This window comes from Scyliorhinus canicula, chromosome 12 (assembly GCF_902713615.1).
Source record: "Scyliorhinus canicula chromosome 12, sScyCan1.1, whole genome shotgun sequence".
Taxonomy (NCBI): Eukaryota; Metazoa; Chordata; class Chondrichthyes; order Carcharhiniformes; family Scyliorhinidae; genus Scyliorhinus; species Scyliorhinus canicula.
The window spans coordinates 142,012,177-142,028,829 of NC_052157.1; the positions used below are offsets into that span (position 1 = coordinate 142,012,177).

At 45.0% G+C, this 16,653-nt stretch overlaps 1 protein-coding gene across 3 annotated transcripts in view; it reads left to right on the top strand.

Moving 5' to 3' along the window:
• The window catches only part of LOC119974945 (coronin-6-like), a 283,817-nt gene that overhangs the window by 251,300 nt on the left and 15,864 nt on the right, over positions 1–16,653 (top strand). For 2 of the 3 annotated variants that reach the window (XM_038814320.1, XM_038814318.1), the window contains 3 exons: positions 2,381–2,500; positions 12,106–12,210; positions 16,218–16,363. In XM_038814320.1, the coding sequence (XP_038670248.1) occupies positions 2,381–2,500; positions 12,106–12,210; positions 16,218–16,363 (371 nt within the window). Of the gene's footprint in view, positions 1–2,380; positions 2,501–8,398; positions 8,519–12,105; positions 12,211–16,217; positions 16,364–16,653 lie in introns of all 3 variants that reach the window. The other variant, XM_038814317.1, reaches the window with a different exon arrangement.

Sequence of the window (16,653 nt, forward strand, 5' to 3'; positions counted from 1 at the left end):
ATGGTACCAAATAATAGCTGCAGCACCAGTTGGCTCACAGCTCAGCTGATTCCACGGTTGATCAATACATGGCAGTGTATTGCACATTGCACTCCTCATAAAGACCTCGTAGCAAAATTCTCTGAGTTGGATAGCTTGCCAATGTTGAATACGCATGGAAAATTGCCATGGCCGCTGTTAGTGTCCCATTAATTGTGACCACGACAGTGAAATAATTAAGCATTATTGTTGACTCACGTGCTGGGAGGTACGTGATAGCAGCTTACCCACAATTCTCCCTCTGGGTTCTGTACCTTCTTTGAAGATGTGGCTGCCTCGGTGCTGATGCCTAATGTTCCTTACCAAGGACCTTTGCTCAAAAGATTGGTGTTTATGCTTCACTACAGAATACAACTGGACGGTTCGTTACCTTGGAGCAAAAACTGGACATAATGAGCTGATGCCCCATCAGCCAATTGCAGTACACTGCTGAGAGTGACGTCTGCAAACTCAGTTCAATGTACAGAGCATCCTTAGTGACAAAGCACAAAAGTCACAAACTAGTGAGTCTTACTCAGAATGAATGTGGTTCAGCAGCATTAATTTCCACCCAATTTTATCTGACCATTTTAGGGGCAGTTATAGAATAGTGATCGAAGCCTCATCAGGATTAGCCTAGAATGTGAAGGCCCTGCTTCTCTATTGCTAGGGATTATTAAAACAATACCTTGCCTACTATTGCCTCGTGTTCAGGAAAGCTTAGTCGCTGAAATGCTTCCTGGCATTGGCTGCTGGTGTAGATCTATGCTGCAGCATGAAATATTGCCTCATCGTTACTTTGTATTTTTGGCCCGCCGTTCCTTAAGTGTCGCATGAAGCTTTCCCATGACGAGTCAGCTGGGGATCTGAAATCACAGAGTCTACCTCAGGCTACTGCTCATGTTCGAAACCCGGCAAAAGTGTCCCTCAGAACATGTCAATGCACATCAGCGTACACCTTTTAAATTTGTAAAGGTTGTGAACCTATTGCAATACGTGGCATCTCCTTCCAGCTTCCTTTGCTGATCTCAGGGACCATGCTGTGCAATTGACTGCAAATCCACAGACAATTCAATACATTATTACGTAGTATTTTATGAGAACATTTCTGATTGCAGATTTCTTAGTTTCTACTTGCACAGGCATCAGAAGAACAGCAAAGAAAAGTAGCTACCATTCACAGGCACCATTTTCTAGTACTTAAACCAGATGACGCTTATTATTATTTTGCAGGTATGTTGTCCCCATTTCCCCTGATTTTCTCCCCTTTCTATTTTAGGTAGGACGGGAGAGATTGGCCAGGCACTAACCTAATCGCTGGCTTTGAAAGCAGAACAAGGCTGGCCAGCAGCAAGTACCAGCCTCCCCGAACAGGCGCCGGAATGTGGCGACTAGGGGCTTTTCACAGTAACTTCATTTGAAGCCTACTTGTGACAATAAGCGATTTTCATTTTATTTCATTTTCAACCCCTTCCACTTGACTGTCTACCAGGAGCCACATGGCAGCCTGGTTGAAATCTCTCCATTCAATTTTGCCTGGCCCAGAGGGAGACATTATGTTGTGGGCACAGGTTGAGTCTGTGCCCTATCCTTGCTGGGTGTAATGCCCTGATATCCCAGCATCATACAGCTCTGTGCTCCACCCCAAGAGGTTGCTAAGGCTAAAGTCACATGTAAGGCCGACATACAGTCACTGATGAAGTAACAATCCTTTACTTTGTCTTTTTTATTGATTTGAGAAATTATTTAAATGATGACTACATCATCGAGGGAACCAGTTTTAAGGGAGGTACAGGGTGAAAATAGACAGAAAATGACTCCAGAGTTAATTAGAATTCCCCGTGTAACTTGAACTGTGACAAGTCTTTGTTGGAAAGATGTGCTCCGCTCTTTGTAAAGTTTAGTTTAACTGATCTGTTGCGGGATATATTAACCAGGCAACCAACACATCGGAATTTGAACAGCGTCCCAGTCTCTTAAGCCGAGGTAGCTTGGAACGAGCCACTGGAGTCGGCCTCTGAAGACAGAATACTGCGTGTAGAAAGTTGTCAACAGAGGTTTGAGTCCAGGGTTTAGATGAGGAGAGGCAAAGATCCAATTTGATTCCATCTTCAACAGGTGACGGGGCTACCTCTGCATCATGTTGGCACCTTCTAGCTGGTGTCACAGGTCAATTGTGTTTGGTTTGCAAAAGGTAAATCAAATCTGGGCTGGGGAGCGATGAAATGTTCAGTAAAATGGGTGCTTTCAGGATTGACGGGATGCACACGGCGTGCTTTGACTGCATGTTCCTTTTTTACCCTCCTGAATGCATTTTGCTTTTGTGTTCCTGTATTGCTGTCTACTAAACTAACCAAATAAGGAAAAGAACAAAGCGCACGAAGGCGCGCGCCCAATGAGGGCCATCTTCATGTCCGACGGTAAAATCTTCACCACCGGATTCAGCAAAATGAGCGAACGGCAGCTGGCCCTTTGGGACACGGTAGGAGGTGTTTCACCATCTGGTGGCGGGCGCGGTGGGGGTGCAATGTTGGTGGGAGGGGGTGGCAGCCTGGTACACAACACAAGCGAAGGACAGAACTAGACACGCCAAAATTACCACTAAGCAAGCGGAGAGAGCTGAATGTGATCAAACTCTCTGAACGGAATCACTTGTGTGGTTTTAGTTCCACTCCTGAGAATGAAGGTTGCAGATGAATGGTTTCATTTCATTTATTAGTGAAACAAAATTAACGTTTTGGTTACCAGTAGACCAATTGTGACTTTGGTTGGTTCAATTATTCCCATTGTTGCTTTCACTTGTCCACTCTGCGACCTTTGATGTCGAATTCTTGATCTATTTTTCTTTCTCTTCACCAGCTCTCTTGCTTTGGTGGAGTGCAGGCACACGGAATTAAGAGGCCCACAGCTGTCTCGTGGTTGGAATACCATTTGGACACATCCCCAGTGATGTTGAGTCCCCATCCGGGACTGTGTATTCTAGTTCCCTTTCCTGGAGACCTTGCTAACTGTTCCAGTACCTGTTCCAGGAAGGGAAAGCAGACTGAGGCAGCAGACCAACCAAGCACACTGTCCTGCATTAAGCCAGATAACACAGCGACCCCAACAAGACAGGACTAGACAGGGTAGATGCAGGGAAGATGCTACAAATGAACCAGGGGTCACAGTCTGAGGATTCAGGTAAACCATTTCGAACAGAGATAAGGAAACATTTCTGTCATAATATACACCAGTATATCATGGTGCAGACACACACACACACACTGATGGACATACAGTTGGACCAATCAACATGCACAACACCGCAGCCAATCACCAGTAAGAGCACACTCACTATAAAGGCAGAGGCCGTCAGTTTTCCGGGTCATTCGGGATGCAGCCTTTCAGAAGTACAGAGCTTATAGTTTACAGCACAGATCCTCACCATGTGCTGAGTGATTAGACTGGTTAGGATAAGCACAGGTCTTTAGTTCCATCTAACATCGTGTTAACCCGCAGTAAGAGTATGTTCAACAGTTTATAGTTTAATGAAATAGTGTTGCACTATTTTAAGTGTTGGTGGCCTGTATGTGTTCCACGGATCCAGAGCACCCAACACATCAATTTCTTCACACGAAGAGTGGTGAGCCTGTGGAATTCATTACCACAGGAAGTAGTTGATGCTAAAACGTTGAATATATTCAGGAGGCGGCTAGACATAGCACTTGGGGCGAATGGGCTCAAAGGTTATGGGGAGAAAGCAGGATTAGGCTATGGAGTTGGATGATCAGCCATGATCGTGATGAATGGCGGAGCAGGCCCGAAGGGCCAGAAGGCCTCCTCCTGCTCCTCTGTATCTATATAAGGCCTGGAACCATAGAAATCTGCAACATAGAAAGAGGCCAGCAGTCATTGTGGCAGAGCATTCCTTGTTCCAGAAATTCTCCACCAAAATAAATTTCTCCCAACTTCTCTTCCTCGATTCTTAATGACTGAGTTTTAAATTGATGATCTCTTGTCATTGACTCCTCAACCAGAGAAAATAGCCCCTTGATAATCACTCTACCGAAACAATTTCAGAATTTTAAAAGCCTCTTAAAATTCCCACTTCACCTCTGCTGCTGCAGTGGGGGCTAGTCCCAATATGTCAAACCCTCCCTCATCACTTTTTTAATTCCACGCCTGGCAACCAGCTGATGTAAGCAAGGCTACTTATATCCAAGCTCCAGGGACTGAGGTAGATTGTTTCCACACTTGAACAATCATTGCTCCTCGTGCACACATGTCCATGGCAACAATCCCCATTTACAAAAATACTTGAAAGCCATCACCATGCGGACGAAGCACAAATTGGCTGCACGAAACACATAAATGCGTAATATTTATATTCTTGAAAATGCAATTTAAAATAGGAGTTTTTAAAATCGTTCCAACCAATTTATACTGAGATGCAAGCCTGAGGCAAAGTACACCAGGCAGCCAACTGCCTGCCCTTGCGATGGTTCTTCGGAAGAGGTAGAGAATTTTGACCATTGAAGTCATAGAGGACTGCAATGAAAATCATCAAACGAAAACTCTGTGGAAAAACATAAAAGATGTTTGCAATGTTTAACGTGCTGATTGACTCCCACTTAATGTTCACCGCTCTCGAATTAATGAAGAAGCCAGTTTATACGGGTGCCCTTTTTTCAATCTGGACTATGGGCTTGGAGATTTATCCAGTTGGAATGGGTGTTGGGAATTCCGATTTGCACATTAATGGGAGCACAACATCAGGAAACTCTCCCTGTAAATTCTGGAAAGCTTCCTGTGTGGAAGCATTGGCAATTTCAGAACTGCGGTCTCCAGTGTTAAGCGCAAAGCTGATGTGAAACGCGAAGGTATTCTAAATCCCAGAAGGGAAGCTCGAAATGCTTGCTCTCAACTATATTTTGGAAGTTGGCATAATGTGAGGAAAAATGTGAAGACCACTGAAGGTGTCCCAGACGTTTTTGTAATGATTTTACACAAAATAAATATTCATTCAACAATAAAACACATAGAAAGAAAATCAACTAGAAATACACTTAACTGCCTTAATGGCTATACACAGTGACTGGAATTCTCCATCTATTCACACCAGCGGGATTCTCCAGTCCCGCTGCAATGAATGGAGTTTTGGCTGAGCACTAAATTCTCCGTTCTCGCTCGCACCAGTGGTGGGCGAACACTGATCTGAGAATCCCGGCCAGTATCTTTAAATTTACCCACTTCTAAATCCCTCTATTTTCCTAACTTCAGAACTAAACCTCCCCAAACAATATCCCATAGGTTTTAAAACTTTAGGCAAAATCCAGCAATAGTTACCACACCAGGCACTTATATATTTCTGGGCTGCTTCTGTTTTAGGATAGACTAATTGGTTTCTCAAAAGAGCTTTTCTACAAGCACAGCTTGTTGGTAGTTGATGCAGCTCCCATCTGTGGACTATCGTCTTAAAAACAGCTAGCTGATGGCAGCACGGTGGCGCAGTGGTTAGCCCTGCTGCCTCACGGCGCCGAGGTCCCAGGATCGATCCCGGCTCTGGGTCACTGTCCGTGTGGAGTTTGCACATTCTCCCCATGTTTGTATGTGTTTCGCCCGCACAACCCAAAGATATGCAGGCTAAGTGGATCGGCCACGCTAAATTGCCTCTTAATCGGAAAAAATTAATTGGGTACTCTAAATTTTTAAAAAAACAGTTAGTTTGCATAGGGTGAACTTGCCCCTGATGTACTTGTTTCCCTTTTGGTCTTCTCTTATCCGAACTAACCTGCTCAGAAGTAATTCTTAATTACCTTCATTTTGTGAGTTCATTTTTAGAATGTAATTGTGAAATTCACACCTCGTCATTTCCTTTGAACGTTTAACATCTTTACTTAAACCTTTGACATTCTATCCTCCATTGTCCATCCTCCATCAGCCATGGTCGTAATGAATGGCGGAGTAGGCTCAAAAGGGCCAATTGGCCTCCTCCTGCTCCTATTTTCTATGTTTCTATGGTACCACTTGCCTTAAATAAGTATCTATTTACAGTGTTGCAAGGCATATCAGAATATCAAAACATTAGTTCTATCAACCCAGCCTCTACTCTGCTACAGCTTCCATTTAAAACATGCAGCCACCAGAACACGTTTTCAATGATAGATTTCCTTGCACCAGGATCTGGGTTATCCGAACACTGTTGCTGATTTTATCCAGCTCCTGCCGATTGTCTGAGGCTGAAACATATTGCTTGCCATCTTAAAGAACATAAGAACATAAGAACATAAGTGCTGTACTTGCCCCTGAGCTGAGGTTCTGACCACCTAACCGCATCATCATCGCTGGTCTTCCTTCCGTAACATCACCCAACTAATTTTGCCCACCCCTCAGCACATCTGCTACTAAAACCCTGATCCATGCTTTTGACACCTTGTCTTGACTATTCCCACCCACTGCTGGTTGGCCTCTCCTTTTCCACCTTCCACAACCTTGAGGTCGTCCAAAACCTACCTATTTCCTCACTTGCATCGAGTCCCGTTCGCCCCATCACATCTGTGCTCACAGACCAGCAATAGCTCCTGGGTAAGTAATGCCTTGTTTTAAAATTCGCACTCACGTTTCCAAATTCCTCTGAGGCGGTGCCCCTCTTCCCCTGAGCCCTACAATCCTCTGTACTCCTCTAATTGTGACCTCTGGAGCATCCCTGATGTTAACCACTCGACAATTGGCAGCCACACCTTCAACAATCTGGACCCTAAGCTCTGGAATTCTCTTCCTTTTTATCTGCTCATTTGTCTTTTAAGACACTTCTTTGGAACCTACGCCATTGACCAAGCTTTTGGCCATCCGACTAAGATCGCCTTATTTTGCTCCTGTGCCAAATTTGGTAGATAGTGCTTCCGTAGAGCACCTTGGGATGTTTGAATTTCTTAAAGGTGCGAGATAAATACAATTTCTCCTTGCTGATTACATCCTGATAAACATTGAGAGATTTTGGAACTTCACTCAAAAGGAAGTCAGTTCGACTCAGTGGTCAGTGTGTAGAAGCATACATAGAAAACAGAAGCGGGAGGAGGCCATTCAGCCCTTCGGGCCTGCTCCGCTATTCATTATGATCATGGCTGATCATTAAGTTCAGTACCCTGATCCCGCCTTCCCCCCATATCCCTTGATCCGTTTTGCCCCAAGAGCTATGCCTAATTCCTTCTTGAAATTACACAACGTTACGGCCTCAACTACTTTTTGTGGTTGTGAATTCCACAAATTCACCACTGGGTGAAGAAATTCCTCCTCACCTCAGTCCTCAAAGGTTCGCCCCTTATCCTCAAAGTAGGGCCCCGAGCCCTGCACTCCCCCACCATCGGGAACATTCTTTCTGAATCTACCCTGTCTAATCCTGTTAGAATTTTGTAGGTTTCTATGAGACCCCTTCTCACTTTGTACGCGAGGTAAGATCCTTCACATATTCCAGTGATGATAATCTCCTCAATGCAGTAGCCATGCCTTGCCTCACGAAATCCACCTCATTGGAATGATGACGGCTTTTATGAAAGCCTTGATTTTATTAAAAGACGGAGTAGGCTAGAGAGGCCGAATGGCCTCTTGTTTGTATATTCACAATGGGGTTTATTTGACCAACCAGTCAGTTTTACCATTGCTTCTAACCTTTACCATCAGGGAAATATTTGTATAATAGATCCTGATATGATCATTGGATCAATATCTCTTTGAAACAGAAAATCACTATACCACAAATTTAGTCCAAATTGGCTGTCCATTGCAGACCTATTCTGTGGCTTGCATTTCTTATTGGTCGAATAGTTATGGTGAGTGTTTCTTCCTTTATATTGTCCCATGGTGCCATGATATAAGTTTGATCGCAATCAGCATTTACTTTGACAAAACTGCATTATACCATTAAAGAAACATTAATTATGAAGTAATTTGCTATCGAGTCAGACGCTTTGGCTATCAATGCTGTGTTATGTGCCACAGGCCACCTTGCAAAGAGAAAGTGCCTAAATGGGAAAGGAACAGACTATTTCTGTTTCTGTCCCAACCAGAATTCCTCTCCACAAATCGGCTAACTAACCCACTTTGTATAAAAGAATAAAATTGACAGCAAGTAAATTTCTTCACAAAGAAACATATCTGTGTTGTATGCAGTGTGTACGCACCCGGAACAATTGACTCGTATCAGCATATAAAGTGGTATTCTTATTGTTGGCCAGGAGGAGGAGTCCTAGAGCTTTCTCACTTCTCACGATGGAAATATTTGCTTCAGACCTTCCGAAGGATGCAGGATCGAAAATAAATCCTTTGCTTATGTCTGAAGTGAATGTTCCCCAGGTGAAATTCTGTTGTTCGCTTGTCATTTAACCACTTCTTTCTCCTTCAGGAAAAACTGGCCCCCCATGAAGGCATGAGGCCGATGAGGGCAGTTTTTACACGGGAGGGAAACATCTTTACCACAGGATTCACCCGAATGAGTCAGAGGGAGCTGGGTTTATGGGACCCGGTAGTATTCAACTGCAGCAGAGACTCTAGGCCGATGTGCATCATCCATGAGCAACTTCTTAAGATAGGAATATTCTAAAATAAATGCACATCAGCAAAACCAGCGTGGAACTGAAGTCAACACGTGATGGGAAATAAGGCAATGTTGATTATACATCAATCCCCGGCACATTATATTTTGTGGATCAAATCAAAATTTGGTGTGATACAGAGTGGAGTGAATGCAACAAAACTAAGAACCGAGAGGTGCAGGAGGGTGGTTGATGTGTCTCACTCAGGTGCTCTTTCTGGTACAGTCAGAAATGCTGTGATTCAGACCATAAGACACAGGAGCAGAAGTAGGCCATTCGGCCCATTGAGTCTCCCCCGTCATTCAATTAGATCATGGCTGATCTGATATGATCACCCTCAATTCCACTTTCCCACCGTGTCCCCATCACCATTGATTCACTTACTGATGAAAAATCGATCTATCTCAGCCTTCAACACAATTAACGGCCCAACCACTACAGCCCTCTGCGGTAAGGAATTCCACAGATTCACTATCCTCTGAGAGAAGAAATTCCTCCTCATCCCTGTCTTTAATGGGCGACCCCTTACTCTGAGATTATTCCCTCTGGTCCTACACTCTCCCACAAGGGGCAGCAATCTCTCAGCGTGTACTCTGCCAAGCTCCCTGAGAATTCTATATGCCTCAATAAGGTTGCCATTCTTCCAAACGCCAATGAGTACAGGCCCAACCTACTCAAGCTCTAAGAAAATCATAGGAACTTTATCAAAGGAAAATCCAGACAAATTAAAAATAAATTGTGCTGGCTGTAAGCAGGACTGGTATCGACATGTGCTCCCGTGTTAGCATAATGATACCTTTTTCCTTAAAATCTATTAACCGCAGATATTTTTGTTTAAGAAATGTTCCCTCAAAGCTGAAAGCTGACCACACAGGACCTGCTGGATTCTGAAGTGTAGGGTACTGTGTCTGTCAAATTAGCATAAATTGATATTAATGAAGGAGCACTTTATCTCATCAAATTAAATAGGAGCCTCTGAGAAGCATAGGGAAAACTGTGACTGTTAATCTGCGAAACTCCACAGCTGCCTTTGGTGGGCCTGAATGTGTGTTGCTGTTCTGGCCCATTCCTTCCTTCCAGGTTTGCTGCTACCTGCAGTTTGAACATGGCCCCCAAAGGCTTCAAGGCAGGAAGCACTTATCTCAATTTCTCCCGTTTTGTCAGTGCAAGGTTCCCATAGCCACGCTGTTGGACTCTGTTTTCACAAAGTAACCTTTTTTTGATAAAGTGTAAGAGCACCAGGAGCTCTTTTCATTAAGAACACACACACACACACCTTTTGCCTAATCCTAGCCATCCTAACAAACGGAAGCTGGTATGGTCAGGCTGTACCTGCTATAGCAGCTCTGTTGAATCGTTGCTGATCTAGACTATACAGTGTTAATGGTGGATTGCCACATGGATGATGCAAAGGTTTGGTCTCTGCGGTGAAGTGTGAATTGCATGGGTGTGCTTGTGTTAAAAAAGGGTGAACTAGCACAGCAGCATGATGCTAAAGTGGCACATTGCCACCTCTAACAGTAATCCCAAATGTTTACACTGAACCATGTTTGTGTGCAGTTAATCGCAAGTTAAAGAAAGCAGCCAAAATATTCACATGATTTGATTTTTTAAAAAACTTATGATTCGATAGGTGGCATGGAGTGGTCCAGAGTTGAACCGTTGATATTCTCCATGTACTGAATTACTGAGAGAGGGGGAAGGCACCTCCTCATGGACTACGATGAAGGGTCTTCAGCCCTGGACTCCATCCCCCAATCCCTTTCACCTTCTAGCTGATGGTATCCGGTGGGAGTTGCTGGGAGAAGACTCCCTAGCCCTCTATTGTGCATCACCTTCAAAAATAAGGAATTGTGTTTAAAGTCCCTTTTGTAAAGCTAAAGTCCAACTTATTAAAAATAAGGCAAGCAATTTTATTAGATGAGGTCAACTGAATGGTTTTCCATTGAACTGGTCAGCCAGCTGCTATTGTGAATACATAAGAACATAAGAATTAGGAGCAGCAGTAGGCCATCTGGCCCCTCGAGCCTGCTCCACCATTCAATGAGATCATGGCTGATCTTTTGCGAACTCGGCTCCACTTTCCGGCCCGAGCACCATAACCCTTAATCCCTTTACTCTTCAAAAAAACTATCTATCTTTATCTTAAAAACATTTAATGAAGGAGCTTCAACTGCTTCAACTGCTAAGTTCCTCCTAAACTCAGTCCTAAATCTACTTCCCCTTATTTTGAGGCTATGCCCCCTAGTATAAATACCATTTATTTAGAAAGTGTAGAATCATAGAATCCCTACAGTGCAGAAGGAGGCCATTCGGCCCATCGAGTCTGCACCGGCGCTTGCTCCTATAGAGCATCCCTACCCAGGCCCAATCCCCTACTCCTAACCCCGTAACCCCACCTAACCTTTTGGGCAATTTAGCATGGTCAATTCACCTAACCTGTACACTTTACGGAAATAAGAAAACACTGAGCATACATGATCAGAGCTTAGATCAAAAGAAAATATAGAACATGGTGCCGGCACCGCAATATGGTGCAGAGCTAATGCACCAATGCTTATCACCATAGACTCGAGATATTGGTTCAAATCTTGCTCCATTCTGAGCCTTGGGTGTACTGAGCAGAAAGTACAGAAAGAAGGAAAATGGGACAGGTATATCATGGATGGACAATAATAATAATAGCTTATTGTCACATGTAGGCTTCAACGAAGTTACTGTGAAAAGCCCCTAGTCGCCACATTCCAGCACCTGTTCGGGGAGGTTGGTACGGGAATTGAACCCGCGCTGCTGGCCTTGTTCTGCATTACAAACCAGCTGTTTAGCCCACTGTGCTAAACCAGCCGCTGGCTCCCACAATCCAGCTCCTGGCTACTTGACTGCACCAACTACCAGCTGTGCTCCACACAGCAAACTGAGAGGCTTTATTGGGTTCTGAAGCTGAGCTGGTCCATGTGTAAATACACTTCAGTGTCATGGCTCGATTTCCTGATGCAACACCTCACCTGCCAAGACTGTCCCCTCTTTACCCCTCTGCTTAATTTAATGGATGAGGAAAGCACTGGGGGAGCACACATCCTCCGATTGAAATTGTGCTGAGTGAGGCTCTGTACCAGGAATGGGCATTGCACAAAGCTCCCACTCGGTGCAGAGGCAGCTAAGTCGGAGTCAGGTCTGGGCTCCAATTCAGGATAATCACTACACAAGTTTACTGTCAGCAATGAGCGGAAACGTCTTTGAACCAATACCACAATTAGAGTGAAAGCTGAATGCAGGAGCCTCCAAATCTGCATGTGTTTCTGTACTGTGTCAAAAACTGCCCAATGACTTCTGTTGACTATTCGCTGTTGGAAGGTGGTCATTAACACCAAATGACACACGAGTAGTGGCCACATCTCCCCTGCCAACCCATATTGCCTGTTTTGCCGTGAGCGGTTTATGCTGTTAACCTGTGGCATGCAGTCGTGGACAGTCAGCGTGCACAATTTAATATATTTCCCCTCTATCTCCCACGTAGAAAACCTTTGATGAACCGATAGCACTTCAGGAAATGGACACTAGTAATGGAGTGCTTCTGCCATTTTATGATCCAGACTCCAACATAGTCTACCTCTGTGGGAAGGTGAGAGACGACTGATGTGTTACTCGTTCATTCCAATGATTTGGAATAAACAATCCATTGAGCAGATTAGCTGATTGCTCACCTCATTGTTATTTGTGCCGTTCTACCTTGCTGTGGGCAAGAAGGTTGCCACAAGTAATAAATACTTGCATTTCTACAGCTCAGGCTTGTCGGACCGTTTTGCTCAGGGGGCCATATTTGCAGGTCTTTTCATTCATTCAAGGGGCTAATGAACAAATATTGGAAAGACGAGGTTTGGCACAATAATAAACTGAATGGTTTTTAAAAGCTGAGGTTTTCAGGAAAGACACAATTGCTGAGCAAATGTACAGCAATGCCAGAGCAATAAATTGTTAAGTTACATAAAGAGTAAGTGATAAAAATGAGCAGAGTGTGGGAAGGGTCAGTGTAGGTGGGTGGGTGTGAGTGGGCGCATGCTCATGCGTTGGTGTCTGGTGGGGAGAGGGTTGGAGTGAGAAACCTGAGTTTGGGGATAAGGCTGCCTCACACTCGTGTTGTGCGGCACAACTGCTGCAGGTCGCTGCCACGCACATGCGCAGCCACGGACCTCGCAATTCTCCACCTGTATCTGCAGGCAAAGCCGGGGGTTTTACATGGCGCGGCTGCTTTTGGTCGCAATACTAGACACATGCTCCGGACATAGCCTCAAAATCGGAGAATCCAGCCCTAAGTATTGACGCCAACGCAGAATCCGTGGCCTTTTATGACCAGAAAACGTGGCACCGCACCTGGAACAATTCCGCTACCATTGAGGGGCTAACACCAGTGCAGCATGGAACACAATCGATTCCATTGAAACACAGTTTGGGATTCGCCAGGTCCGTGATTAACACCCGGGAGGCTGACAAGCAGCAGCCGCGCAGACGCATTACACTCCGCGTACACACACTTATCCCAGCCAACAAGATGGCAATGGTTGCGTGGAGCATGCCCATACAACTGATGGGTCGGCTGGGGTCAGAGAGCACCCAGGGTAGTCACCTGGGAGAACACCTATACGACCCATGGCACTAGGTTCAAAGTGAGCTGTTAGCACTGTGCGCAGCTGCATGGCTGCCTTGCCGGCTGCGGCACTGGTGTTCCGTGCCCGTCCAACCTGACCCCACAGCCCCCACCTGACCACCCCCCACTACCCCCCCCCCCCCCCCCCCCCCCCCCCCGACACTGGCAGAAGCCCCTCGGCAGTGGCGCAACTGTCATCAAACTATGCCCATGTTGGAAACTTTCCATAACCCCTCTCTCTCCCTCAGCAGCCGCCACGCCAGCTTCACGATTTATAAAAGCACATGCGAACCGCACCATTGGAAACTCGGCCCATCGGAGGCGGAATATCGCGGAGGCCCTGGAGAAGTCTGGGCCAGGCCAGCTAATGATATGCAAATGATATGCACGGGCGTTCCGGAACGCATTGACGCCGCTGTCAAGGTGTTGGGTGGCAGGGCCAAGGTGCGGGTTAAGCAGTTCCATGGTACCCAGATGCCAGAGAGAGTGCCAGGGTACTACGCTGCCCAGTGACTGACTGACCACCCAGAGTCTCTAGTGGCCTGGGAGAACCCTCACCCCCAGGTGCTGTTAAGACTGGTCCTCACTGGGGAGACCCATTTGAACATGGCTCATTTAAACGTGGCTCATTTAACATTTCACCGGATTTCACCTGAAGAAGGAGCCGTGCTCCGAAAGCTCGTGTTTGAAACAAACCTGTTGGACTTTAACCTGGTGTTGTAAGACTTCTTACTGCATTTAACATGGCTCATTTAAACATGGCCTATTTAAACATGGCTCATTTAAACATTGCCTGTTTAAACATGGCCCATTTAACATGGCCCATTTAAACATGTCTCATTTAACCATGGCCCATTTAAACATGGCCCGTTTAAACATGGCTCATTTAAACATTGCCTGTTTAAACATGGCTCATTCAAAGATGGCCCTTTTAAACATGTCTCATTTAACCATGGCCCATTTAAACATGCCTCATTTGAACATGGCCCATTTAAACATGTCTCATCTAACCATAGCCTATTTAAACATGGCCCATTTAAACATGTCTCATTTAACCATAGCCCATTTAAACATGGCCCATTTAAACATGGCCCATTTAAACTTGTCTCATTTAAACATGGCCCATTTAAACATGGCTCATTTAAACATTGCCTGTTTAAACATGGCTCATTTAAACATGGCCCATTTAAACATGTCTCATCTAACCATAGCATATTTAAACATGGCTCATTTAAACATGGCCCATTTAAACATGTCTCATTTAACCATAGCCCATTTAAACATGGCCCATTTAAACATGGCCCATTTAAACTTGTCTCATTTAAACATGGCCCATTTAAACATGGCTCATTTGAACATGGCCCATTTAAACATGGCTCATTTAAACATGGCCCATTTAAACATGGCTCATTTAAACATGGCCCATTTAAACATGGCCCATTTAAACATGGCTCATTTGAACATGGCTCATTTAAACGTGGCCCATTTAAACATGGCTCATTTAAACATGGCTCATTTAAACATGGCCCATTTAAATCTGGCTCATTTAAACATGGCCCATTTAAACATGGCTCATTTAAACATGCTGATCTGGATCACGCCCAGATCACGTGGTTTCATGGGGTTCAGTTAAGTCTCATGAGACATCTCCAGCATCACAAATCTCACAGGAGTCCTCTCGCGAGATTCAACGGCCTCATCGAGGCCGGTAAATCCCACCCCTCACATTTTATACCAGACGTTTCCGTAAATATAGATGAAGGAGTCTGGGTGGCCCATCTTGCTTTACCCACCTAGAAGAACCCAATTTCCTCATCACAGCATTCCAAAAGTGCTTTCAATAACTCTCAGGATTCATGGTCCCACTTTCAGCTCCATTCCATGTGTTATCTGTAAAGAGTTTCCTGACCTCTCATTTTAATAAAGCAATTTTTGTACGTTGTTCTGTTGATGTGTGGTCCGATATATTAGTTGCTTACAGTGCGGCTCGGATAGATCCACTCCACTGCTGAGGGAAAAGATCCAATAATTAATTTTCTAAGGTGAAATTGTATTGGTTATCCCAATCTAGGAACTTTCAATCCTGCATTAGAAAGATTAGCAATGAGTGCTTTGTTCTTCTAACACTAGATCTTGAGCCCACGGCCTGAGATGGGTGGAATCCTCCTATGTGGGACTAAGCCCTGTGTCTGGGTCTGGAGCAGGGGGTGTTTCCTGTGGAGGCCGATGGATAGCCATAATCGTCCGGTTCCAACCTAATTAGTTATGTACCTGGGGGTTTAGTGCTGTATTCCGTGGGGTAAGGGGGGCCTTGATTGCACGCATATCGCCATCACATTTGGGTGATATATTGAGAAGGCGCCCAACGTCACTGACCCACTGTTGAAGAAAGCTGATGGAACGTTCTGAAGCTGGATGATGGTCCTCCTCAATGTCACGGAAGCTGGAAATTCCAGCTGATAGATGCTCCCCCCCATCCAGTACTGTGACTCTCCAGAATCCCGAGGCACTGGTGGCCTCCATCTTGAACTCCAGAGGCAGCTCCAGGCTTTCGTCAGTTAAGTGCCGATTTCTGCATGCCATGATGTCCTGGAAATGTTCTGGACTGGCTTATTTTCCCGCTGGCATTGCACAGAATCAGGTGTAGGTGGAAGATTGCAAATGGGCTTTTAGTTGTGCACCATTAGTGGGGTGGAAATCAGTTTCACAATTGACACCAACGGAAGATCTCAGAAGAAATTCAACTTGGTATATAACCTATTTTTAGACACCTCTGAAGTCACCACCCCTGCCCGCCTGCTATTAAACCCATTAATCGGCTGGAGCATGGGAGAATTCCATCCAATATTTCTAAAACCTACCTATTATATGATGAGGTTACAGCAATAAAACTACTCGATCTGTTTTGGAAAAGTTAGATTCCTTTTTACTCTAGTCCAGTCTTCAGTGCTCCCCCTGCAGAAACTATTTCCCTTTGTGCGCAGGGCGATAGCAGTATTCGATATTTTGAAATCACGGATGAACCTCCGTATGTTCATTACATCAGCACATTCAGCAGTAAGGAGCCACAGAGGGGAATGGGCTTCATGACAAAGAGAGGCCTGGATGTCAGCAGGTGCGAAATTGCGAGGTGAGTGTTTATTCTTTTGCTCTAACAATGGAATTAGAGGCAAGTGAGGGGAGATTATGTCTGACAGTGTGGAAAATGTGCTCCTCAGGTAAAGACTCATCATTAAAGGCGACGAATATACTGTCTCCGTGCTCCATCGTGTAGGTGCATAGCCGCTCACACTGAGTCACTGGCCTAAGCTGTTACATCAAACAAAGTAAGAAGTCTTACAACACCAGGTTAAAGTCCAACAGGTTTGTTTCAAACACGAGCTTTCGGAGCCGTGCTCCGAAAGCTCGTGTTTGAAACAA